This window comes from Mesoplodon mirus (assembly GCF_964341445.2).
Source record: "Mesoplodon mirus genome assembly, chromosome: 15".
Taxonomy (NCBI): Eukaryota; Metazoa; Chordata; class Mammalia; order Artiodactyla; family Ziphiidae; genus Mesoplodon; species Mesoplodon mirus.
This window is the reverse complement of record NC_138991.1, coordinates 14,892,654-14,917,463: the sequence shown is the minus strand read 5'-3', so window position 1 is coordinate 14,917,463 and position 24,810 is coordinate 14,892,654. Positions and strand designations below refer to the sequence as shown.

At 54.7% G+C, this 24,810-nt stretch overlaps 3 protein-coding genes across 4 annotated transcripts; 1 reads left to right on the top strand and 2 right to left on the bottom strand.

Moving 5' to 3' along the window:
- Nucleotides 1-23: 23 nt before the first annotated feature.
- Nucleotides 24-2,140, bottom strand: NEURL2 (neuralized E3 ubiquitin protein ligase 2). Of its 2 annotated transcripts, none has more exons than XM_082644805.1 (2): nt 1,087-2,140; nt 24-265 (listed from the first exon to the last, which is right to left on the bottom strand). In XM_082644805.1, exons 1-2 carry the CDS (start codon nt 1,813-1,815, stop codon nt 236-238), a joined length of 759 nt encoding a protein of 252 aa, XP_082500931.1. In that variant the 5' UTR covers nt 1,816-2,140; the 3' UTR covers nt 24-235. The 2 variants fall into 2 exon arrangements, with proteins under 2 accessions (XP_082500931.1, XP_082500930.1); XM_082644804.1 differs by having other exon boundaries at nt 1,074-2,139.
- Nucleotides 2,141-2,154: 14 nt separating this feature from the next.
- On the top strand, nt 2,155-9,058 carry CTSA (cathepsin A). Its single transcript, XM_082644803.1, has 15 exons — nt 2,155-2,254; nt 2,475-2,665; nt 3,215-3,326; nt 3,590-3,640; nt 3,731-3,817; nt 4,047-4,202; nt 4,548-4,639; nt 5,010-5,094; nt 5,660-5,751; nt 5,833-5,911; nt 5,999-6,138; nt 7,201-7,276; nt 7,977-8,066; nt 8,241-8,345; nt 8,604-9,058. The coding sequence occupies exons 1-15, from the start codon at nt 2,201-2,203 to the stop codon at nt 8,685-8,687; spliced, it is 1,494 nt and encodes a 497-aa protein (XP_082500929.1). The 5' UTR covers nt 2,155-2,200; the 3' UTR covers nt 8,688-9,058.
- A 107-nt stretch (nt 9,059-9,165) lies between these two features.
- Nucleotides 9,166-18,623, bottom strand: PLTP (phospholipid transfer protein). Its single transcript, XM_082644802.1, has 15 exons — nt 18,494-18,623; nt 18,307-18,406; nt 17,504-17,632; nt 16,772-16,927; nt 15,710-15,773; nt 15,546-15,609; nt 14,569-14,660; nt 13,034-13,210; nt 12,893-12,952; nt 11,422-11,586; nt 11,258-11,325; nt 10,073-10,115; nt 9,902-9,965; nt 9,740-9,816; nt 9,166-9,306 (listed from the first exon to the last, which is right to left on the bottom strand). Exons 1-15 carry the CDS (start codon nt 18,591-18,593, stop codon nt 9,175-9,177), a joined length of 1,491 nt encoding a protein of 496 aa, XP_082500928.1. The 5' UTR covers nt 18,594-18,623; the 3' UTR covers nt 9,166-9,174.
- Between the last annotated feature and the right edge of the window lie 6,187 nt (nt 18,624-24,810).

Below are 24,810 nucleotides of genomic sequence, written 5' to 3'. Positions count from 1 at the left end.
GGGGCAAGGAGACCCTCCAAGGATCAGCATCAGCAACGACTGTGTTTATTTCCATCCTGGCTGGTATCAGTATGGCCAGCTTCAGGGCAGCCACACCTCTGGGGCCAGGATGCATTCGCATGGCCCTGCTCCAGGGTGGCTGCAGGCCTTCACTCATACTTGCAGAAATCCTTAAGTCCTTTGGGCAGGTGGAGCCCATCAATGGCCAACCGGTGCACCACACTTCTCTGGATCACTAGGCGGCACAGAGTCTGCAGGGACGGCACTGTGGAAAGAAGGTTGTCAAAGGCAAAGGGAACGGGAGGGTTGGGCCGAGGCTGAGACCTAGATCTAGGTCTTGGTCCCCTCTTTGTCATTAACTTGGGCAAGTCCCTTCACTCTCCAGGCCCAGCCTGGCATGGGGCTATTCATAGGATTGAGATAAGCACCTGTTTTGCAACACTTTCCCAGTTCCGCAGCCCTATTTCCATTATAGCACCCATCCTGCTCCCTTCCCCCTCGCTTAGCAGCTTCTGGGGGCAGGGGTGGCATCTGATTTAGCTGTGCAACCCCCAGCTTCCAGCACAGGCCCGACACAGAGAGGGTTCTCGTTCACTGTATTCGTGAAATGTCGTCAGATGGATAAATAAAAGGCTTAACAGGGCTATCATGAACCAGACCTCAGGATTAAGAAGCTCTCGCATGGGGTTTAAAAGTGATGCCTTTAAACTGGTATGCCCAAATCGATGAGCATTTGTCTAATAAAAGAGCACATAATTCTCAAAGAGGACCAAAATCTAAAATCGGTGTAGAATTCATGCCCTAGGGTAATGCAGAAAATATTGGCAAAGCCAGAAAGGGAGTTAGAGGGCATCCTAATCAATCACAGCCAAGATGGGTAAATTGAGGCCCAGAGCCAGGGAAAGTGACTTGTCCAAGATCACAAGTAGAGGCAGAATCTGAAGCCAGATTCCCCAGCTTCTAAAATAATGCTGGACAAACCAAGGCCTTGCTACCTGTTTCAGGAGTCCTAGCAGGTTCCTGTCCCGACACTGGGCCAGGAGGGGTCGCTGCCCAGGGTGTGGGATACCTACAGCCATACTCGACCTGGACCAGGCGCACGCTCTTGGTGGAGGCGAAGACGTCCACCACCGCGTAGAGGGGCTGGGCGGCTGGCAGCCCCCGAGCGCTGGGGCCCATGTCCTCGCCGTTGATGACGATATGCATGTCAGCAGTGCCGTCGGGGCGCGGGCAGAAGAGAACGCCCAGGCGGCTCCGGCGCGCGGTCGGAGGCAGCATGTTCAGCTCATAGAGCTGGTCCAAGAGGTGGCTGTATAGCCCGGGACGGCTGCGGCCCACCAGGCGGTCGCGGGGAATGCGAAACTGCTCAATGCACAGATGCGGTTCCACCAGGAGGGCTGGGGGGCAGCTGGGGGCCAGCGCCTCCACCTCCGGGCGGCCCTCCCGGGGCACGCGGTTGTGATGGCGCGTGATGGCGAAGACCCAGGTGTGGCCGAGGCTGACCAGGTCGGGCAGCGAAAACTCGGGCACGGCGGCCAGACTGGCGGGGTCCAGCGCAGTCAGGCCGAGGCGCAGGTGCCCGCACCAGCCCAGCTCTTTCTCCTCGATCTCCACCAGGAACACCTGGCCGGGGGCCAGCGGCTCGCGACTGAAGCACACGCCGTGGGCGAAGCTCTCCACGCGTGTGGCCAGCGTCCCGGAGGGGTCCACGCGGATGTTGGCACCGTGTACCGGGTGGAAGCGGGTGGGAGGGGGCTCGGGGCGCGCGGGTCCCCAGGGCGCACCCAATTCCACGGGGTCGGAGGCAGCAGCCATCTCCCAGCCATGAAGCAGGCCAGCGGGCGCCGGGGGCTATTTTGGGCAGCGGGCTCAGATGGTGACCGCGGGGGGGCACCATGTAAGGTACTTCCCCCCTGACTCCCTTCCCCGAGGCTCTGCCCAGGGGTCCTAGCGCCGCTTGCTCAGCCATCCCGCTTAGAACGGAGTCCCCGGGAGGCTGGGGGATCCTGGCCATCCACACCTGGGTCATCTGACCGCCGGCGCCCGGGATACGACCTACGAGGCCCACACGGACCTTCACCTGGTTTGACCGCCGCCGCCACCGCCCCCTCCGTCTTCCGGGTGCTCAGGGACTTGGGGGCGGGATGGGCAGAAGGAACGCTGTCACATGACGCTGGAGCACACGTGACTCGGAGTACACATGACTTCCCGTCGCGGGACACCTCCGGGAGAGCAAGGACGCGAGGGAGCAGAGGTGAGGGGAATCCGGAGGCTGGAAGGGATCCCGGAGGCTGGAAGGGATCCGGGAGACCCCGGGGCGGGGCGGGGCGCGGCGCGGCGGAGGAAGCTCAGCTGGTGGGAGCTGGGACTGGGCCGGGGCTTCCCTGGCTGATGAGCCGCCAGCTCTTCCCCAGGGGCGGCTGAGCAGCGAGCGAGCGAGTAAACAAACAGCCGGCACCCACTTCCTGCCGCAGATGGTCCGAGCCGCGCTGTCGCCGCCATTCCTCCTCCTGCTGCTGCTGCTGCTGCTCTCCTGGGCGCCCCGAAGCGAGGCAGCCCCCGACCAGGACGAGATCCAGTACCTGCCAGGGCTGGCCAAGCAGCCGTCTTTCCGCCAGTACTCTGGCTACCTCAGAGGCTCCTGCTCCAAGCACCTCCACTACTGGTCTGCAGCCCTGCCTCCCAGGGTGGGGTTGGGAGGGACACTGCGATGCCCACCGGGGGAGATGATGGGGGGGTCTTTTTTTTAATATAAATTAATTTTATTTATTTACTTATTTTGGCTGTGTTGGGTCTTCATTGCTGCGCGCGGTCTTTCTCTAGTTGCGGCGAGCGGGGGCTACTCTTCGTTGCGGTGTGTGGGCTTCTCATTGCAGTGCCTTCTCTCGTTGTGGAGCACAGGCTCTAGGCGCGCGGGCTTCAGTAGTTGTGGCTCGTGGACTCAGTAGTTGTGGCTCGCGGGCTCTAGGTCTCAGGCTCTCTGGTTGTGGCTCACGGGCTTACTTGCTCCGCGGTATGTGGGATCTTCCCGGACCAGGGATCGAACCCTTAGTCCCCTGCATTGGTAGACGGATTCTCAACCACTGCGCCACCAGGGAAGCCTGGGCGTGGGGGGTGGGGGTGTTCTTAAGACCCCTGAAGGAGCCTGGGAGCAGGGAGGGCTGGAAGGAGCCCTCCCCACACCTGCACCCATCCTAGCCTGACTCCCTCCCAGGTTTGTGGAGTCCCAGAAGGATCCCAAGAGCAGCCCTGTGGTGCTGTGGCTCAATGGAGGGCCGGGCTGTAGCTCCCTAGACGGCCTCCTCACCGAGCACGGCCCCTTCCTGGTGAGTGGAAAGCAGCTCAGTAACCCCTGGGAAGGGGCAGGGAGGGGACAGTTCCCAAAGGAAAGAAGCGGGGAAGAAGGAGAAAAGGACTTTGTGATCTTCTGAAAATGAGCCTTTCCTGAGCCTCAGTTTCTTCATCTGTACCATTGACTTCACTATTAGTACCTTTCAGGCATTTTGCCCGATTGTACAGTACTCAGCACAGTGGCCCTTTCCCTACCCTCAGCTGGTTCTCGGGACTTAGCCATCTCTTTCCTCCGCAGATCCAGCCAGATGGTGCCACTCTGGAGTACAACCCCTATTCCTGGAACCTGGTATCACCACCGCTGTGGGTTCTGTGGGGGTGTCTGGGCACTGGGATGGGGTGGGGAGCCTTCCTTAGCCCGTTTTCACTTCCCCTGTAGATTGCCAATGTGTTATACCTCGAGTCCCCAGCTGGGGTGGGCTTTTCCTACTCTGATGACAAGTCTTATGCAACCAACGACACCGAGGTGAGTCCGCTGCCTGCCCACGTGCCCCAGCCTTGCTGGGTGGCATGATGCGGGGAGAGAAAAAGCATGGCCTTGGAGTCCATCCGTGGCTCTGTTGCGTGCTAGGTGGTGTGGTTTGGACAAGTCACATCCTGTTGCACAAACAGGGTGTGTTGGTGTCATTATCTCTGAGATTCTTTCTAGCTCAAACACCAACACTTCCCGATTCTCTCCATCCTGCCACCCCCAGGTGGCCCAGAGCAATTTTGAAGCCCTTAAAGATTTCTTCCGCCTCTTCCCGGAATACAAGGACAACGGGCTTTTCCTGACGGGAGAGAGCTATGCCGGCATCTACATCCCCACCCTGGCAGCGTTGGTCATGCAGGACCCCAGCATGAACCTTCAGGTGCAGGGAGGCTGCAGGAAGGAAGGGAGGCATCTTGGGGTCATAGCCTTGTGGTTAGCAAAGGTCAAAGAGGTCAGCGCCTCCATTCCAACCCAGTCTTTCTTCATAACATTCCTGCCATTCCTGGCCTCTCCCTGGCCTGTGTGCCTTCCACAACAGGGAGCCTACTCCTCAAGCTGCCGGCTCCATTCTTTACTACGTTGAGTGGCCTTCCCCCACACCCCCCACCACTCCCACAAGGCAGCCTGGGTTTCAGTTTCCAGACTGCTGAAGGTCTGGGTGCGGGTCAAGGGAGGCTCTTCTTCCTCACCGTCCAGATGAGCTAACGCCCTGGGTGTTTTACAGGGGCTGGCTGTGGGCAATGGACTCTCCTGCTATGAGCAGAATGACAACTCCCTGGTCTATTTTGCCTACTACCATGGCCTTCTGGGAAACAGGTATGGGAGGGGACCGTTGGGCAATCTCTGGGGCACGGCAGGTCATGGGACCTCAAGTCTGTCAGCCAGGCACATGATATCCCGGGTCCTACCCTGATGGATGAGCAGAAGGTGGGGGCTGGGTTTGCTAGAAAGGTTTTGGTGCTGAAAGGCCAAAGCATAGACATCAGAGGGTAAAGGGACGAAGGAGGGCTGCAGCATGGCCCAGGGCAGCCAGGTTTGGGAGCTACATACCATGCCCTGTGATAAATGTCATTGTTCCCTGGGATTAGGTCCCTTGGGTCCAGGCCGTGATGGGAGGTTGAGAAGATGGGGTGTTTGCCTTCTCTGTCCACGATGGGCCTCAGCAAATCTCACTCATCTCCTACAGGCTCTGGTCTTCCCTCCAGACCCACTGCTGCTCTCAAAACAAGTGTAACTTCTACGACAACAAAGACCCAGAATGCGTGACCAACGTGAGGTTCTGCCCCTGCTCTCCGTCACCCCTGACAGCCCCCATCCTGAGAAGGGGACCACATCCCCTTTGGGGACTCCTCCCCCCATCCCCCTGTTGTTTCCTATCCTGCACCCTTCAGCAATTCGACGTCCTCTGGGACACATGAGTATGGATGTGTTCCCACACCACTTCCTGTGACTTCCCTGTGAGGGGAAAGGGCTTCTCATCCATCGCCCGCGATGTGCCAAGACTGTGCTCAACTATGGCAGTGTGGATTGTTCCATCTTCAAGAGTCTCCTTCAAGGGAGATGGTATTAGGCACATTTTCCAGATAAGGAAACTGAGGCCAAGCACGTCGAAGTCACTTGCCTGAAGTCACAGTGCTGGGAAGTAGAGGCATTAGGGTTTGGACCCGGGACTAGCAGATTCCTTCCACTGAGCCTCAGTTTCCCTGCCTGTGAAGAAGGGGGAAAGGGTAGTGACCAAGCGAAGCAGGAGAGCAATAAATCTTGGGGCGCTGTTGGGGAGGTCATGGGGAGGCCAGGATTCTGTAAAGCATCGTGGCTTTTGGGGTGTCATTGCAGCTTCAGGAAGTGTCCCACATCGTGGGCAGCTCCGGCCTCAACGTCTACAACCTCTACGCTCCGTGTGCTGGGGGGGTGCCCAGCCATCTAAGGTGGGCCCTGCCGTGTGCCCCTTGGGCCAACCCCAGTCCCATCTGGAGGCTCAGGCACTCATCCCCCGACCTCACTTGCAGGTACGAGAAGGACACTGTCGTGGTCCAGGATCTGGGCAACACCTTCACTCGCCTGCCACTCAAGCGGATGTGGCATCAGGTGTGCAAGGGCCCACGCTTACCTCCCAGCAGGGTAGGGAGGGACAGGGCAGGGAAGCGAAGATCCTGACCCTCTGTGCCCCCCCAGGTACTGCTGCGTTCTGCGGGAAAGGTGCGCCTGGACCCCCCCTGCACCAACACCACAGCCGCCTCCACCTACCTCAACAACCCTCTTGTGCGGAAGGCCCTCCACGTCCCCAAGCAGCTGCCCCGCTGGGACGTGTGCAAGTGGGTTTCTATGACCGCTTGTGGCCTGGGGGGTGGCGGGCTGTTGTTCCCAGGGATCCTCTGGCTAGGGTTTCTCAATGGGGACACAGAGGGCGTTCGGGGTGTGACAGTGAATTGTACAATAGGATGTTCAAGGTCTCTGACCCCGAAGTTCATTGATATTCAGCCACCTCATTCTTTTTTTTTTTTTTTTTTGAGTTCCCAACCGGGGATCGAACCCGAGCCCTTGGCAGTGAAAACTCAGGAGGCCTAACCACTGGACCTCCAGGGAATTCCCCCAGCCACTTCATTCTTTTTTTTTTTTTTTTTTTTTTTTATCCTTGGCTGTGTCGGGTCTTCGTTGCGGTGCACGGGCTTCTCTCTAGTTGCAGCGCACGGGCTTCTCTCTAGTTGCGGCACAAGGGCTCTGTAGTTTGCGGCATACAGGCTCTCTCGTTGAGGCGTGCGAGCTCAGTAGTTGTGGCACTGGCTTAGTTGCCCCGAGGCATGTGGGATCTTACTTCCCCGACCAGGGATCCAACCCACGTCCTCTGCATTGGAAGGCGGATTCTTTACCACTGGACCACCAGGGAAGTCCCAGCCACTTCATTCTTAAGTAGCCACGTTGGTTGTTAAAATATCAATTACTTAAATGGTATTTAGTAAAAAGACACTCCCATCCCCAGCCCCTCCCTGACTCCAGTACCACCCTAGCTGCCCACATCTCCTATGACCCCTACAAGTAAGAGGGTGATGCCTGGCACAGCAGGGGCCACTCAGTTCCATTCTGATTGGTTAGCACGAGCCCTTATGCACTCATGCCAGTTGCACCCCAGCCATTGTAACAAAGTGTCCCTGTACATTTCTAAACGGAGGAGAGTTGGGGACCTCTGAATTCCAGCCCCTCCCCCCCATCTAGATAAGTCCTAGGGAGGTTACATGCCCAAGGAGGGACTGAATCCCAGCTATCTGCCTCTTAGGCTGGAGCTTGGGAATAGGAGGGGGCAGGGAAGGGTGTCTGATCTATTGTCCCTTCTTCTCCCCCAACCTGGACCTGGTCTTCTTGCCCACGTGCTCCTGCAGCTTCCTGGTGAATATCCAGTACCGCCGTCTCTACCAAACCATGTATTCCCAGTACCTGAAGCTGCTGGCCGCACAGGTGAGTGGGGGCAGCACAGCTGGGTCCACCAGCAGCCTCAGGACCCTGGAGGAGTGTGGCGAGGCGGGGGCTCCTTCAGGGCGCCACTCGGGACAGGGGAAGCTGAAACTCCAAGAAGTGAAGTCACTTGCCCTAGGTCCTGTGGTCAGCAGGGTCAGGATTTGAACCTGGCTGTCCCCACCTTATGCTGCTCTGCTGGAGGGGGCAGAGAGGTCTGCATCAGCCAAGGATCCGTTAGGGTGAGAAGAGCTAGTCAGATCGTGTTACAGAGAGGCAGGCTGGGGTCTGAGGTGGGAGAGGGCCTTGTCCAAGGTCACCTAGGAGATACTGGCAGAGCTGGGGTAGGACCAGGTTCTGTACAGCACAGTGGTTCGAGCATGGGCTCTGGGGTCAGACTGCCTGAGTACAAGTCCCTTTACTAGCCTACTAGCCTGGTGACTCTGGGCAAGTTTCTCATATATCTTGAGACTTGATTTCCCCATCCATAAAATGGGGTTGTTGATGGTATCTACCACCTTCATAGGGAAAGCATGTAACAGAGCACTGGGCAGGTAGGAAGTGGTCAGAAAACACAAGCGTTTCCTGGCTTATGCTATTTAGCTGGGCCTCTTGAATTCCCTGAGGGGTAGGGCTTGAACCGGGGAAGGGCTGGGGTTTGGGCTTATTCCAACCCCCCCATTTTTCCCCTGCCCTGCTTCAGAAATACCGGATCCTGCTGTACAACGGAGATGTGGACATGGCCTGCAATTTCATGGGAGATGAGTGGTTCGTGGATTCCCTCAACCAGAAGGTGAGGCCGGGGTCCCAGCCCTGGGGTTGGGCCGGTACAGGGGTAGTGCAGCGTGGCTCTGGCAGACAGAGGTGGCAAACCTGGAGGAGTTCCCGGCCCCTGAGGTCTTGCTGGTGGCCGTGAGCAGAGATGACGGGGCAGCTACAGGCTGCTAAGTCTTTCCTGGTGGGGCAGATGGAGGTACAGCGCCGGCCCTGGTTGGTGGACTACGGGGACGGTGGAGAGCAGATCGCTGGCTTCGTGAAGGAGTTCTCCCACATTGCCTTCCTGACCATCAAGGTAGGGCCTGGGCCTGGTGAGGACTAGGGGGGCTGGAGGGGATGGGACGGGACCCACCTGTCCTTTCCTCCTGACCTCCTTTTATGCTGGTTTACCATCTGACCCGTGGAAGGGCAAGTTTTCGGGGGGAAGATGGGAAAAACAGATGGACCGGGGGGAGCAGGAAGGTCACTGGCTAGAGGGGTCCAGTAGGATGAAAGAAGCACCCAAGGGCAGGGGTTGTACAGGAAAGGAATCTCACAAAGCTTTGCCCTTCAGGGTGCCGGACACATGGTCCCCACTGACAAGCCCCAGGCTGCCCTCACCATGTTCTCCCGCTTCCTGAATAAGCAGCCATACTGATGACCACGGGAGCAGCCCCCCACTGCCTGATCCAGCCCTTCCCAGCCTCTCCTGCCAGAAGGGAGATCCTCCTTTATGCAAAATGCCCCTGTGGGGCAGATCCCTGCCTCCAGAACTGCCCCCACCCCCCTCCACAGCGCTGTGCATCCCAGACCTGGCCCCAGCGCCTCACATATACAGTCTGGGGGGAGTTTGCACTTTATAACTCACTGGGGTGAGGCCTGGCCCCCTCCCTGCTTAAAGAATGCCCTCAGTGCACTGATCGCATCCCAGGAACACAACAGAGCTCAGGACAGCCCACGGGGAGGGTGGACGGATTGTAATTGATGGATTGACTGTGATTATGGAATTAAATTGGGTACAGCGTAAAACCCCATCTTCTCTGTGGCACTGGGGGTTAGAGGACACTAGAGGCTGTGACGGGGTGAGGGAGGGGATGAGAGACGGTGGAGTCCTGAATGCAGCTGCCAGGGTCGGGGTTGAGGACTCAGACAGCTGCCGTGGAGGGTGGCGGGGCACTGGGTGCTCGGGGGTCCCTGGTGTTGGCAGGCCGGTTCTTCTCAATCACCTCTCGCAGCCCTTTGGCAAAGTGGAGGTCAGCCCCGATGGTGAGGAAACCCTGTGCAGGGAGGTAGAGAGGGGAGTCTCTTCATTCCATTACCCAGAGCAGGGTTTAGAGATGGAGACAAGAGTCCCTGGCCTCAATCTAGTGGGAGAGGTGGAGCAGCAGAGCGGTTCTTATAACTCCCTGTGAAGGGTGCTGAAACGGAGGCTGCAGGAGCACAGCCCGTGGAGGTCAAGGAGGGCTTCCTGGAGGAGATGAGCTCTTAGCTAAGACCCGAAACATTAGTAGGCACTGAGGGTAGAATCAGGGAAGAGTGTTCCAAGGTGAGGACACAGCCAGTGCAAAGGGCTGGAGGAATCTGATGTAAGATTAAAATGAGAAGAGGCAGTTGATAAGGGAGAAGCTAGGATCAGGTCACGGAGGGCACACGAGAGCTGTAGAGGGAGGGGAAGGCTCTGCCTTCCTTCCCCATCGCACCCCTACTCACCGCGTGGTTTGTCACCACCTCGCGCACAAAGTCAATACCCTCAGGGAGTGGGATCTGTACCCCACGCCAGGTCCGCTCTGTGGGTGGGAACAGCCAGCTCAGTCTGGGCCCACCTGGCTCCCCTGTCCTTTCCCCCTCCCTCCTCACTTCCCCCAACCCTACCATTGAGCATGGGCATCACCCCGATCTGCAGCATGGTCTTCAGAGGGGCCTGCAGTGGGATCAGCTGGGAGGGAGGAGGGAGGAAGTCAGGGCAGCCGTAGAGGGTGGGCTCACCTTCGCTGCCCACCTCAACCCCAGCCCTGGCCCCCCCGCCCCCCATGCCCAGCTCACTGCCAGCGACTCTAATGCAGACTGGTTTGAGTAGATTCGGAACCTGTGGGGAAAGAAGAAGGGTCCAGTGGGCACGAGCCCTTGGAAGCTCCACCTTCTCCAGGCCCCTCAGGCCTACCCACCCAAAGCCCCTGAGTTTCAGTCTTAGATGTTACACCTACAAACCTTTCCAGGGGGTTCTACCAATTTCCAGGTGTATATCCTTGGGTGAGTCATTTCTCCCTCTGAGTCGCCTTTTCTCCAAGTCTGCTACTTTTTTTTCCAGTTTTTTCGTTTGTTTGTTTGTTTAATTTCAAGTCTGCTACTTTTTATTTGTGGAGTACCTCCTATAAGCTAGACTTCTGCTGATGGCTTTACGTGTGTTGTTTACATTTATTTAGCAAAACTTTCAGTGCTTACTCCCTGCCAGATACTATGCATGTTAAAAAGTTAAATATTATTAAACTATTTTAAAATGCCACCTCATAACAACCCTAAGAAACAGGCAGTATTACAATTTGCACTTTATAGAGGAGGCAAATGAGGCCCAGAGAGATTAAGTAATTTGCATAAGGTCACATAGCTGGCAAACTGCAGAACCTGCCTCCAGAATCTAGACTCTTAACCTCTACCCTGCGTTATCTCATTTAACTCCCCAGAACAACGCTGTCCAATAGAACTTTCTGTAAAATGTTCTGTATCTGCACTGTCCACACAGTAACCATTAGCTACATGTGGTTGTAGAAATGGGCAACTGAGGAACTATTTAATTGTAATTAAATGTAAATAGCCACATGTGGCTGGTGTCTGCCACATTGGACGGCACGTCCTTGGAAAGTAGGTGCTACTATTTTCTATATTTAACGCATGAAGAAAAGGAAGCTCAGAAAGATAGTGACTTGTTTAAGATCACAAAGCTAAGATGTGCAAAATCCAAGTTTTCGTGCACTTTGCCGTGTGACTGTAGGTGTGTCATTTAACCTTGCTGGGCCAGCTTGGTCATCTCTCATAATACCTGCTCTGGCTGCCTCTGGGTGGTGAGAATGCAGAGAAACTACACTAAAATGAAACACTTTTTATGCGTTAACAAGACCCCAGCTCTCCAGTGGCTTATAGGTATGACTGGATTTTAGCTCCCCAGTATTTTTGGGCAGGTGTGATTATCCTGAAGACACTGAGGCTCAGAGAGGTTACAGGCTCGCCCACCTGCGCAGGTCCAGCTGTGTGCGCAGCACCTTCCCCCGGAGTGCCATCTTGGCGCTGAGACGGGCATCCTGTGTAGGAAGGTAGGGAGGGTGATGTTACGGCCCCAAAGGGTGTCCACAGTCCTCCTCCCCGATCCCGCGCAGCCCCGACCCTGGTGTCCGTACCATGGTCATGCTGGACAGCTTGACCTCGGGCTGGTCGGGTGGGACCAGGGCGATGGTGACACTGGCAGTGACAGAGATGGTGGTGCCCGAGGGCTTGATGGTGCAGCGTGGTGGCGCCGTGACCCGCAGCTCCAGCTTCAGCGGAGAGTCGATCACTGCCGGGCTCTGGGGACGGAGCAGGGAAGACAGGTCAAGTTCCAGACGAGTCAAGTCCTCCTCCCTGTTGAGTCCCCGGGGAGGAGGGGGTGGCTGTACCGTCTGGGAGCCCAGAGACACAAATGGGAAGACTGGCCTGGCTTCTGGAACCCTCCAGAACTGTGTCCAGCCTCTGCTTTTGCTCAGACAAGGGAATGTCTCATTCTAGGAATGCCTCCTTCTCTTTCTGCTTTCCTGAGTTCTCAGTATTCAGGACCCATCTCCAATCCAGACTCCTCCGGGACAGTCTCTTTGCGTTAAATATCCCAGGGAATTCCCTGGTAGTCCAGTGGTTAGGACTCGGCGCTTTCACTGCCGTGGCCCCAGGTTCAATCCCTGGTTGGGGAACTAGGATCCCGCAAGCCGCATAGCGTGGCCAAAAAAAAAAAAACAAAAAACTCAAGCTCCCTGCCATATCTCTTTTCTTGAAACTGCTGAGCTATTTCTTCTACAGGCAGTGTAGTGACCAAGTGCTTACTTTTCTCCAAACACTTCACATGTATTAGCTCATTTAAACCTCATAATAACTGTGTGAAGCAGGTATTAAATTACACCCATTTTTGAGATGGGAAAATTGAGGCACAGAGAGGTTAAGCAACTTGTCCAAGTTGTGTTATTTAGTTGCAGAACTGGGACTCAGACCCAGGCAGTCTGGCAATAGAGTCCATGCTCTTAACAACACTTGGCCACGGTCGTGATGATGACAGGGATAGCATTCATAGCAGCTGGTGTTGACTGAGCACTTCCTCTGTTGCTGTAATTGCTCCAAATGTATTAATTCATTTCATCCTCATGACAACTCTGGGAGGTTGCATAGTATAGAGGAGAGAGGCAGGGTGACTTGGAATCACGCAGATTCCTACCTGGGTTCAAATCTCAGCTCCATCATTTACAAGGTAGAACCAAGGACGGGTCCTTTAATGATCACTGAACTACTTCTTTAAAAATTTTAACTCCCCATTAAACAAGGGAAGATAAGCAAAAAGGATAATACATCAGTCGCTGTGAAAGCCCCTACACTGGCCGAGCTTGGGTTCTCAGCCCACCCTCATCATGGCTTCGTGAAGGAGACGGAGCGGGGGCAGCAAGCCCCCTTCACAGACCTGGAAACAGGCTTGGCCAAGTGAGCGGATGTGGCCACAGGCAGGAGGCCAGGCCTTCTTGTCTACTCCACAGCGGCCACTGGGGGCTCTACTTGCCTCACCGGTCCCATCACGGGTGTGTGGATGGCGTGCCCACCCCCCTGGCCAGGTTCCTACCTCCCGCTGACACTCACCAGCAGGACGATGTTCCCAAAGTAGGTGGCCCTCAGCAGCATGTCCAGATCATGGGGCACCTGGACCGGGGAATTGGGGATAAAGCAGAAGCTCCATCACAGGCCCCCTCTTGCCCATCCCACAAACAGAGCCTGGCATACCTTGTCCCCCACCAGCGACAGCTTCAGGGCCCCTGCCTGGAAGTAGCTCTCCATGGCAGAGTCGAAGAAGAACTCAGAGAAGGCCACGTATACCATCCGCTCTTCCTCGGGCAGCTGGGGCTCCACCGCCCGATTGCGCAGGCTCCAGTTGCCGTCGGCCAGGGGAAAGAAGGCCCCCTGGGGTTGGAGGATCAGGGTCAGGGCCAAGGCAGACTAGCCCAGCACCCAGATGTCTCCAGGCCCTGTGGGGATGGTGGGGGGTTGGACCCGGTTGCTGTCCTTGGGGGACTCAACAGGTACTTTTCTTTTTTTTTTTTTTTTTTTTTTGCGGTACGAGGGCCTCTCACTGTTGTAGCCTCTCCCGTTGCGGAGCACAGGCTCTGGACGCGCAGGCTCAGCGGCCATGGCTCACGGGCCCAGCCGCTCCGCGGCATGTGGGATCTTCCCAGACCGGGGCACAAACCCGTGTCTCCTGCATCGGCAGGCGGACTCTCAACCACTGCGCCACCAGGGAAGCCCTCAACAGGTACTTTTCTTAAAAAGCATGGAAAGGAGGGTAGCAGGAGTGCTTCAAGGGAGCGATCCCATCAGACTGGAGAAGGGAGGCTCAGCAAAGGGTTCAAGGAGGTAGCACTTGAGTGGGCCTGGAGACTAGATGGTAGTAATGATGGCAGCTGCTGCCTACACATACACAGTGATTCTTCTGTGCCCCTTACCTAGACCAGCTCCTTTAATCCACATAACATCCCATGAGATTATCTTTTCTTTTTTTTTCTTAATTGTTTGGGCTTGCCACGCGGCATGTGGGATCTTAATTCCCTGACCAGGGATCGAACCTGTGCCCCCGGCAGTGGAAGCATGGAGTCTTAACCACTGGACCGCCAGGGAAGTCCCGAGATGATCTTTTCTTACTGTATTCTTTCCATGTACGTATTAGGAAACAGGCATAGAAAGGTTAAGCCCCTGGCTTAAGATCACACAGCTAGTAAGTGGCAGAGCTGGGAGCTGACCTTCAGGCATTCTAGCTCCAGAGTCTGTGCTCTGAAACTCTAGTACACTCCACTGGGAGGGGCAATGGTAATGGCCACATACTAGTCGAGTGGCCTTGGACAGGTGCCATCGCCTCCCTGAGCAAGTCTCCACATCCCTAAAATGAGTATAACGTCACTACCTGATTTACAGGGTTGTGAGAGGTTGAAATGAGATTGTGTGCATTAGAGCTGAATGTTCAATCCCTTCAGGGAAGATGGGGGAAGACAGGGCATGATCAAAGGCCCTGAGGTAGGAAGCGAAGGGCATTTTTTTGGAACTAGTAGCTGCAGAGGAACAGGATGAAGTTAGAAAGTTGGGGCCAGACAAGATGAACAAGGCTGAGTGCCAGACCCAGGAGTTGAACCTGATTCTGTAGCCAGTGGGAAGCCACCGCATCCCCAGCAATGGAGGGGCCGCATCAGCGCTGTGCTTTAGGGAACTAAAACCAGCAACGTAGGGGAGAAGGAGGGGGTCTGGTTACACACACCAGCCGGATAGCTCACCCGGAATTCCATGTCCAGACTGCTAGCGGAGGCCACGGGATCCTTCAGGAGGGAGTAGTCAATGCCAACGAGCTCGTCCACAGCGCTGCGCACTGCGGGGAGGGGCTTGAGTCACGCAAAGCTGTGTGATGCTGGGCAGGGTGCTTAAGCTCTCTGGGCCTCAGCTGCTCGTTCATAGAATGGTGAGTATAATACTTCCCTCATAGGGTTGTTATGAGGATCAAATTAGTTTTACGTGGAAAGCATTTAGTGCCGGTGTGCAGAAAGTGCTCAACAATGTTAGCTATTATTATTGTGGGGATTGTGTGGTTGTTTTGTTTTGGGGTTTTTTTTGGGGGGGTGCGGGCCACACTGGGTGGCTTTCGGGATCTTAGTTCCCCGACCAGGGATTAAACCCGGGGCCACAGCAGGGAAAGCACCGAGTCCTAACCACTGGACCGCCAGGGAACCCCCTATTATTATTATTATTGTTGTCGTTATTACTACTACCATCAGTACATAGGTTTCATAAAGTCACTAAACAAGATAGCAAGGGATTCCCTTCTCTCATTGGTTTCCCCTGCCTTCTCCTTCCTGTCCTGTGCCCCTTGTATGTGGCATGATGATCTCATTCATAGCTTAGGAAAAGAGAATTCACGTTAATTGAGCTCCTATTAAGTGCCCGGTGATGAACACAAATGAGGCCCCAACAGCAAGCACATATTAAGGATCTTGACAGCCACGGCCTCAGTCAACCCTCAGCAAACCAGGGGAGTGGTCCTCAGCCAGGCAAGGAAACCAAATGAGAGAAGTGAGTACTTACCTTGGGTCACGCAGGAAGGCAGAGGCCACATTTGAACCCAGGGCTGTTCCATCACAGGGCTTGGAAGGGACCTACTCAGGTGCTACCTGATAGCTGTGCACCCAGCCTCCTCCCCAGCCCCACTCCAGCTCCAAGGCCGGGCCCAGAGCTCTCGGTCCCACCCGTCCCAACTCACCAGGCACAGTGTCCAGCAGGGAGTTGAGAAGCACGGTCCCTGCGTGGTAGAGCACGGGGCAGATCTGGGAGGTGGGGGCCAGAGTCAAGGTGTTCGAAAGAGAGGGCACGCCCACCCCCGCTGTCCCCCAACACCGCCTGCCCCCCACTCGCCACTGCCCACACCTGCTGGTTGAGGAGGAAGCGCATCCCTGAGGTGATGAACATGGAGAGGAATTCATACACCTTCCTGTGAGGAGAGAAGAGGCCAGGTGAATCCAGACCCTGCCCCACCCCCAACCCAGGTCTGGGAGAAATCACAGCATCCAGAGATGGTGGGGGGTGGGGGGAATACCCCTACTTTGACTTAAATTACCACCTCTTTAGTGGAGGTTTTCCATGACTTAGGCTCAAATCCCCTTCTCCAGGCTGATTCTCAAGACCTCCTCTTCCACCCTGTCCCCCACCAGCCAAATGAATCTACCCAGAGTTCCTCAAATCTCCTCTGAGCATCCTCAGCTCCATATGCTTACTCATGTCCTCCCTTACACCCTCAATGTTCCTGTCCTGTATTTCCCTGTCTGGGTGCAGATGCTTCCTCTTCCAGGCAGTCCTCCCGGATTACCCTCCTCTGAACCCCCCCTTCCCCAGAGTACTTTCTTGGTCCCTCTCTCAAGGCCCGAGTGACAAATGTTTTGTCCTTCCAGTCAGGCTCTGTGCTCCTTTTTAAATCCTCAGGGCCTGGCATACACTTTGTTGAATAAATAAAAAATTGACCAACACCAGGTAATAAATCCACCATTTTCTCTCCCCCACCCTCTTCCAGAACCAGCACAAATTCCCCTTCTCAGCCCCAAACCTGGAACTATGTTATTATTTTTGTTATTAGTAGTAAGAGCTACCAATTATTGAGAAGCAAGTACACACCCAACCAAGTTCACCACTGTGTACGCTGGTCCTCTCAATGGTTCTTATCTAAGTGGCTAGCCCATACTATATGTCGGGTACTGTTCTAAATATTTTTATATAGATTAAGATAAACAGTCCTCACATCTCATAAAATACGTCCTATTACCATCCCCATCTTACAGAGCTTCAGCGACTTGCCCAAGGCCACACAGCCAGGAAGTGGTGGCGCTGAGATTTGGACCCAGTTAGTCTGACTCCCAAGCCTGCACATTGTGTTGCACTAGGCAGATGGGCTGTGGGTCTCAAATGGCGTGCACTGGGGTTGGGGACGGGGCTTACTTGAAGGTTCCCCCAAAGGCTGCGTGCATTCTGGAGACAGAGGCCTGGCAGGAGACGTTGGACACTTTGATCCGGCCAGTGCGATCCCGGGAGAGCTGCAGAGCGGTGTGGATGGACACACCCTCGGCGGAGGCGTTGATATATCCCCCATCGTAGCTGCGGTGGGGGCGGGGGTGGGGGGGTTAATGTTCACTCCGGCTTAGAGCTTAACCAAGTCTTCACTGCCCTCCTCCTCGCCCCCCTACATCATGACTGCCCTTAATAAGGCTTTATTTACTTCTGCACACTATACCAGACATTCTATGAATTGGGTAAGATTGTCCCTATTGTACAGATGAAGAAACTGAGGCTCAGAAAGGCTAATAAGGGGCACTTCCCTGGTGGCGCAGTGGTCAAGAATCCGCCTGCCAATGCAGGGGACACGGGTTTGATCCCTAGTCTGGGAAGGTCCCACATGCCGCGGAGCAGCTAAGCCCGTGCGCCACAACTATTGAGCCTGCGCTCTAGAGCCCGTGCTCCGCAACAAGAGAAGCCACCGCAATGAGAAGCCCGCGCACCGCAAGAGAGTCACCCCCACTCGCCGCAATTAGAGAAAGCCCGAGCGCAGCAACGAAGACCCAACGCAGCCAGAAAAAAACAAAAAAAAAAAGGCTAAAGGATTGCCCACAGCTCCACAGCACCCCCAGTCCTCCTGATCCGCCCTCCACTCCCCTGAGGGTGCCAGGTCCTCACAAGAACCAGTAGAGGAGCTGTCTCCGGAAGCGCAGCCCCAAGGAGCCATTGTTGATCTGTAGCATCAGCTCCTGCTCTGGCTGGAAATGGAGCTCAGAGGATGTCAGCTGCAGCTCCATGACCTTCACCCTGTGGGAGGAGACCTCAGGGTCAGATTCAGGACCAAGAAAAGGGGACCCCACCCAACCACAGCAAATTCATTCCCTCCTCTTCCAGTCCAGGCCTGGGGAAGCTGGCGTGTGTAGAATGAATTCTTCCATTGCCCCTCACGTACCCAACCTGTGCTTGGGTGGCGAAAACTTGGACTTGGGTGGGTCAGAGACTAACTTCTCATGACCCAGGTGTTAAAAGTGAGCTTCACCCCCTCTCTTAGGAGTCTTCCTTCCCTTCCCCACCCTGGGATTGCTAGACCCTGTCCCCACTATCCTAAACCACAGGCCTTTATCTCTGGTTCCTCTGACCTCTCCCATTAGCTCCACCCGGGTGCCCTACATCCCACTCTCATCCACTGGCAATTTTCTTGACTCCGCCTCTCTGGAGCTCTTTGGCCAGCCTCAGTTCCACAGGCTAGGCTTCACTTTTCTCGGTCCCTACTACATTTTTAGGCCACGCCCACCTCCTTGGTCCCGCCTCTGTAGGCAGTCTAGGCCTTTATCTTTTCGGGCCTCATTCAGGGTCTTAGGTCCAGCCTCCTCGAGTTGGCCACGCCCACATTACACTCAGCCATCCTGTCTTCGAGACTCCGTTTGTATTTCCTAAGCCCCGCCCCCTGCCAAGACCCCGCCCCCTCGGCCCCCACTTACTCAGAGATATTGTAGTAGAAGTGGCCCTCTCGGCCCCGCAGGTCCGGAATGGTGATGGTCTCCAGTTCTTGCTCCAGAAAGCGCAAACCCTCCTGCTTCACTGAAGCAGCAGTGAGACCCTTAGCTCCTGCACCCGCTGCCGGTGCGACTCCACCCACAGCCGCCCCGGCCCGGCCCCACGTCTTACCTAGCTCAAGCGCCTTGGAGGTGATGCGGATCTTGCAGCCGGGGAGCTCGGCCTGAGCGCCTGCCAGCAGCGCTAGAAACAGGGCCCCGAAGAGGGCCATGGCGAGCGGGCCTGGGGGTGGGGTGGGATCGCGGGAGTCATCCGGGCCTCTAAAACCCACTCCTCGGATGACCAACCAAAAGAGGGGGCTGGCCGGGATCGTTAAGCTTGAGATAGCTCTTCGGGGAACTTGGAACCAATAACATTGCCTCCACTTGACAGACGCGGAAACTGAGGCTCATGCGACGTGCTCTCTGGCTCCCAGAGGATTTGGGGCACGGGGGAGAGGAAGGGGACCTCCTCGGCTCGCTTTTGCAACCACCGCATGACGAGTTTGGACCTCCTGGGGACCAATCCCGCCCCAACCCCACAACAACCTCCCTCTTCCTCTGCGGCGGGCGGGCGCGGTTTGCACGTTACCATGGGAACGGCTGCACGCGCATTCCTCGGGGGTGGCTTGCGGTCTCCTAGGCCCCGAGCCGGAGGAGCCAAGGGAGAAAGCTGCCGGCCCGACCTCCGGCTCCCGGGTCTCCCGGCTCCTCCAGGTCCTAAATACCTGTCGTCGGGCTTCTGCCTGGTGCCCCCCGTTTCAGCGCCCTCCTTCAGGGGCTCTCTTCCCCACCCCGGGTTCAGTAGACCACGCGGCCGGGCGAGGGTCTGGGGGTGGATGGGGACGCACCCCAACTCACTCAAAGGTGGAGCTGGTGGTCGGCGCGGTCACGTGGGGGCGGCGGGCAAAGCAGGGGATCCAGGCGGCGGGGTCTGGCGGGCAGCGCTGTTCCAGCCGCCTTTATAAAGACGGGCCTCCCCGACCCTCCTCCTCTCTCCCACTCTCCCCTCCTCCCTCGGGGGTTGGGAGGGAATGGGGCGGGACGCTGGCAGCCGGGAGGGTGGAGAGGGCTGTACGGAGCCCCGTGACAAGCCTGGCCGTTGTCAAGACAAGTGGGGGACCCAAGCCCGGCAGGAGGGAGGGAAGTGCAGAAGTCGGCCCGCCCAACCCCAGTAATCCCTGCTTTGCTGGGACCTTGGTTAAAATTCCTGTTACCTACCTCCTCCTGCATGATCCTGAACAAGTCACTTCACTTGGGTTCCTGAACCTCAGTTTCCTCATCCAGCAAAATGTGTGTGACAATAGGAACTACCTCTTAGGCCCAGGGCAAGCCACAGAGTCCCAAGGCACGTTTTTTTCCTTCCCTTCCACCCAGAATCATCTCAGTACCTCTCTTTGCCAGGTTTCACTATGGGAAGCCCCACGGCCACCCCACACCCACTGTCTCTGTGTTACTGCCTGCGGAACTTAAGGGCCCAGGGACCTCTCCCACTGGGGTTCATCCAAATACTGCCAGCCCAGGAAGACAGCACACAAGCCACTGGAATCACCTGGAGAGAGGTTTGGCATTTCCCCAGGGACTGTGGATTTTTGGTGAGACTTTGGGTCTAGGTTCTCTGCACGTGTACTGCCTATCGGTGTTCCCAGCTCCTAGGACGGGCACAGAGTGGGTGCTTGCTACCTTTTTGTTATCAAATGCATGAAAGTGGAAAGGAGAAACGATGATTAATGTCTGTTGAACATGTATTTAGCACAAAGCATGAATCCAGGAATGATGACCAATTCCTCCTAATTTGCCCAGAACTTTCCCAGATTTTGAAACAGAAAATCTCCCTTCCAGGGAGCCCCCTCAGTCCCAGGGAAACCAGGATGGTTGGTCACCTGAGATCTAGATTAACTTGTTTAATCTTCTTTTATTTATTTTTTGTTTGTTTGTTTTTGGCTGTGTTGGGTCCTTTGGGGCTTTATCTAGTTGCGGCGAGCGGGGGCTACTCTTCGTTGTGGTGCGCAGACTCCTCATTGTCATGGCTTCTCTTGTTGCAGAGCACGGGCTCTAGGTGCACGGGCTTCAGTAGTTGTGGCACGCGGGCTCAGTAGTTGTGGCGCATGGGCTTAGTTGCTCTGCAGCGCGTGGGATCGCGGGCCAGGGCTCGAACCTGTGTCCCCTGCACTGGCAGGTGGATTCTTAACCACTGCGCCACCAGGGAAGCCCTGTTTAATCTTCTTAACAACCTGTGAGGTTGGCATTATTATGAACCCTCTTTAGCAGGAAACTAGAGGTAAAGACAATCCTTGGCTACTACTGGGGAGCCCAGAGACTGTTCATGGCAGGGTGGGAGGTCGGAAGTGAGTGTTTACAGCCCGGTAGTTAAGTGCTTTGACTGTGTTCGAAGGGTTCAAATCCTAGGCTGTCAATTCTTAGATGTATGACCTTGGACCCCTTACTTTAGCAGCTGTAAGCCTCAATTTCCACATCCTAAAATGGATACAATTCGATTATTGCAAGAATAAATTAAACAGGCATAGTGCATGTGCCGGGCACGATAACGGCACACCATTAACACCATTAACCAATAAATGCTAGCTAGCTATTGTGATTAGGGGCACAGATCACAAGCAAACAAGGCAGAAAGGGTGTAGGAGGGGAACAGAGAAAGTGCTAAGGATATCCAGAAGAGGAAGTGCCTATACGCCTTTGAACTCTAGTAACCCTCACTCTTCCCGGAGTGTGGCTGAAGCAGAAAACCTGGTGAATGTTAGTTTTTCTTTCCTCTCGTTTTCTTAACTGGAATGCAAGCTGTCTTTGTATCATTGTTATCTCTTACAGGGTCTTGGCCCCTGTAATTCACTGTCCCCAGAGCAGCCCCAGTGAACTTTAAATGTAGCAGTGTGACACTGGGCCAGTGGTTTAACCTTCCTGGGCCTTTGTTTCCTCATCTATAAAATGAGGACAATCAAAGTAGCTCCTTCTTAGGGTTGCTTGTGAGGATTAAATGAGTTAATGCATGTAAAGGGCTTAGTAAGCACCTGGCATTTATTAAGGGCTCAAAAAGTCACTACAATTATTAGCATTATTAGCCATCATTCAGTGGCTTTCCACCACACTTGAAATAAACTGCCTCCATGCCCTGATTTCTAGACACATGAAAGGACCTTTCCCCGTCTCCTTTCCCACCACTCTCAGCTTTTTCCTTCTGCTCCAGCCACACTGACTTTTTGGTTCCTTGAACATGCAAGTGAAATTCTTTGCTCAGGTCCTTTGTAGTTGCTGTTCCCTCTGCCTAGAATGCTTTTCCCTCTGATCTTCTCATGGCTTGGCTCCTTGTCATTTTGGTCTCGGCTTAAATGGCCCTTCTTCAGAGAGGCCTTCCCTGCCTACCTAGGAGTTAACTCTCAATCACATCAGCCTGGTTTATTTTCTTTATAGATCTTATTCCTATTTAATATTGGTTTATTGTCTGTCTCAGTGAGAGCTGGGATCTTTTTTTTTTTTTTGCGGTACGCGGGCCTCTCACTGTTTTGGCCTCTCCCGTTGCGGAGCACAGGCTCCAGATGCGCAGGCTCAGCGGCCATGGCTCAGGGGCCCAGCCGCTCCGTGGCATGTGAGATCTTCTCAGACCGGGGCGTGAACCCATGTCCCCTGTATCGGCAGGCGGACTCTCAACCACTGCGCCACCAGGGAAGCCCAGAGCTGGGATCTTGTTCACCACTTATTTCAGTGCTAAAACAGTGCCTGGTACAGATCAGGTACTGAGTATATATTTGCTGAGTAACTGAACTGGTTTTGGAGCCCTCGAGTATCCCCGGGGAGCAGGCGATACCTACACCACCCCAGGATTCTTTACCAGCTCCCGCCTCTGTGAGTTTCAGTCAGACTGACTCTAAACATAGCCTTGACCTGGGCTGGCAGATGAGAAGGTACAGTCTCTGACCTTGATTTCAGGGACTTGCCTACTCAGCCTGCCCCTCTCTGTTACACGGATTTCCCCTCTCTCCCACAATTTGTGCCCCCGACCTCACACTTCAGAGTGACGCTGTCAGACGTGCAGCCCCACGCGGAGTTTTGGCAGCCTTCCCTGAGTCCTCACCGCTTGGCCTGAAAGATGGAGCGATCAGAATCCCCAAATCCCTTTCCACTTTCACTCCTGGATATGAGAAGATAAGAGAAGGCTTCTCAGCCCTCAAAGCGACAGGAAAGAAATGATTTTCTAGCCTTTATTTTGCACCCAGCACAGTGATAGTGCAAAAAACCAGAATAGCAAAGCTGTTAAGTACTTTGGATCCAGGCAGACCTGGTTCAAATCCTGCTTCTGCCATTTTCTAAAGCAGAGGTCAGCAAGCCTTTCCCGTAAAGGGCGAGATAGTACACACTTTAGGCTTTGCAGGCCCTTTAATCTCTGTCACAGCTCCACTCCACTACTGTAGCATGAAAGAAGCCATAAACAATACTATAAGGAAGAGTATAGTTTGCCTATCCCTGTTCTAGAATAAATTGAAAAGTAAGTCTCTTTATGAGCCTCAGTTTCCACATCTGTAATGGGATGATCTAATACCTGCCTCCCTCCACGGGTGGCAGTGAGATTTTAATGTCATAAGGTATAAAGTGCTGAATCTAGTCCTTGGCACACCAAAGGGCTCAATAAATGTCTCTGGTTATTAGTATCAAGCAGTTGTTTAACAAACAAAAAGTGCTTTGCAAATAGGAACTCACTGAAACCTCGAAACATCCTGCAAAATAGGTATCTCATCATCATCCCCACTTTACAGATGTGGAAACTGAAGTCCGGAGAGGTGAAGTAATTAGCTCAAGTCAGTCTGGCTCCAGAGCCCACGCTCTTCACCACTTCAGTCTATCATCTTTCTTTTTGAATAATCCCATTTAATCCTCACAGCCATCCCTCGAGGTAGCTAGTATTGTCCCTGTTTTGCAGATTGAGATACTGAGGTACAGCAGGAGGAAGTAACTGGTCCCAGTAAATAAACACAGGCTCTACTGACCACAGGTTACCAAGTTGGATTTCTACCCAAGAAGTCAACACTCGGGTAGCCTAGCTCCCCGCTCCCTCTCCCTGTCTCCAGCTGTGTTTTCTTTGGACACTTGCATGGCTTGGAGAAGCTGCGTCAGCCCATCTCCCCTTCTGACCATTTCCCCACCCCCAAGGCCCACCCAAGCTATCCCCTCAGGAAATGATCCCCCTCCCTCTCACCCTGCCTGAGCCCACGAGCCCGCAGCCTGTGTGCAAGCGCTGCTCAGCGTGGCTGTGCCTGGGAACACGTGATGGGGGCCCAATTGGAATGAGGGGAGGGGTGCATTGGGGGGGAGCAGATGTCAGATCAGGAGACCCTGATTACATCTCTGCAGCCACCTGTTTCCAGAACGCAGCTGGACAGAACTGCCCCCATGGAAACCAGACATTTACCAAATGGACAGAGAGAAATAATGGACCAGGGCTTTCCGGATTCAGCCAGGGTGGAGCTGTTGACTGCCTTTCTGTGACTGTTAAAACTTGGAGACCTGGTCTTTTGGTGTCTCCTTTTCTTTCCCATTTCCTCCTTTTTCGGGGGAAGGAGCCGGCCATTTGGGCCTCGAAGGCTCTTCCAGGTTTGAAACTCAAGAATTCTAACGCTTCTTGTGGGGTGCTGCTTCCCCAGCTCCTGGGTCCTTTGCACCCCGTCCCCAGTACCTTTCCAGCTCAGCTCTGATGTTGACCTTGGGCAGCTCACTCATTCTCTCTGATTTCTTCTTTGTTTTCTTCGTGCTGCACCTTCCTTTCCAGTTTCTATGCTTCTTGCAGCCTGTGAACTGACTCTGATTCATGGGGGCCTCTCTCTGCATGGTCCTCTAAGCCTCCTGCCCTTGCTCGCATTAGTCACTCGGCATGGGCTTCCCACCCTCTCAGCGATTTGAGGACAGGGTGGAGGATCCACAGCAGTGCTATCTAGATGTTTGGAGTTCATAAGCCAGTAATACAATTTCAAAGTACCTGAAGGGAGGGGACAAAAAGATGTGATGACTTTTCCTTTTGATAATAAGGATGGGCCACCTCTTTGGCCTAAGCTTGTCTCTGTTTTTGCAGGGACTTCCTAAAGGTTGCAAGAAGCATCCTGAACATTACAGCGCCTTGAATTTTTCCGAGATGCTCTAATACTACAGTCTCAGGGGCCCAACCTAAACAGGCTTTGATGTAACAAGGATGGCCAACTCCCCAGCTTTGAATCATGAGGACATTGCAGTCCCCCCACCCCCCAGCCTCCCTCCTCTTCCACCAAGCTAGATCTCTATTTTAGCCTCCCCACCTCTCGTCCTAATTCTGCTCCTCTCCCAGTGTTCTCCATCTCAGGGCATGACACCATCCTTCATCAAGATGCTCAAGTCAGAAATGTAGGCATGGGAATTCCCTGGCAGTCCAGTGGTTAGGATTCCACACTTCCACTGCCAGGAGCCTGG

Coding starts and splice junctions, on each gene's coding strand:
- CTSA (XM_082644803.1), top strand. CDS start 2,201: ATGACTTCCCGTCGCGGGACACCTCCGGGAGAGCAAGGACGCGAGGGA. Junction 5,095..5,659: donor ACCCAGAATGCGTGACCAAC/GTGAGGTTCTGC, acceptor GTGTCATTGCAG/CTTCAGGAAGTGTCCCACAT. Junction 5,752..5,832: donor GGGGTGCCCAGCCATCTAAG/GTGGGCCCTGCC, acceptor CCTCACTTGCAG/GTACGAGAAGGACACTGTCG.
- PLTP (XM_082644802.1), bottom strand. CDS start 18,593: ATGGCCCTCTTCGGGGCCCTGTTTCTAGCGCTGCTGGCAGGCGCTCAG. Junction 15,774..16,771: donor GCCTTTGGGGGAACCTTCAA/GTAAGCCCCGTC, acceptor CTCTCCTCACAG/GAAGGTGTATGAATTCCTCT. Junction 11,587..12,892: donor TTGGGAACATCGTCCTGCTG/GTGAGTGTCAGC, acceptor CTCCGTCCCCAG/AGCCCGGCAGTGATCGACTC.
- NEURL2 (XM_082644804.1), bottom strand. CDS start 1,815: ATGGCTGCTGCCTCCGACCCCGTGGAATTGGGTGCGCCCTGGGGACCC. Junction 266..1,073: donor GGTCCAGGTCGAGTATGGCT/GTAGGTATCCCA, acceptor TTCTTTCCACAG/TGCCGTCCCTGCAGACTCTG.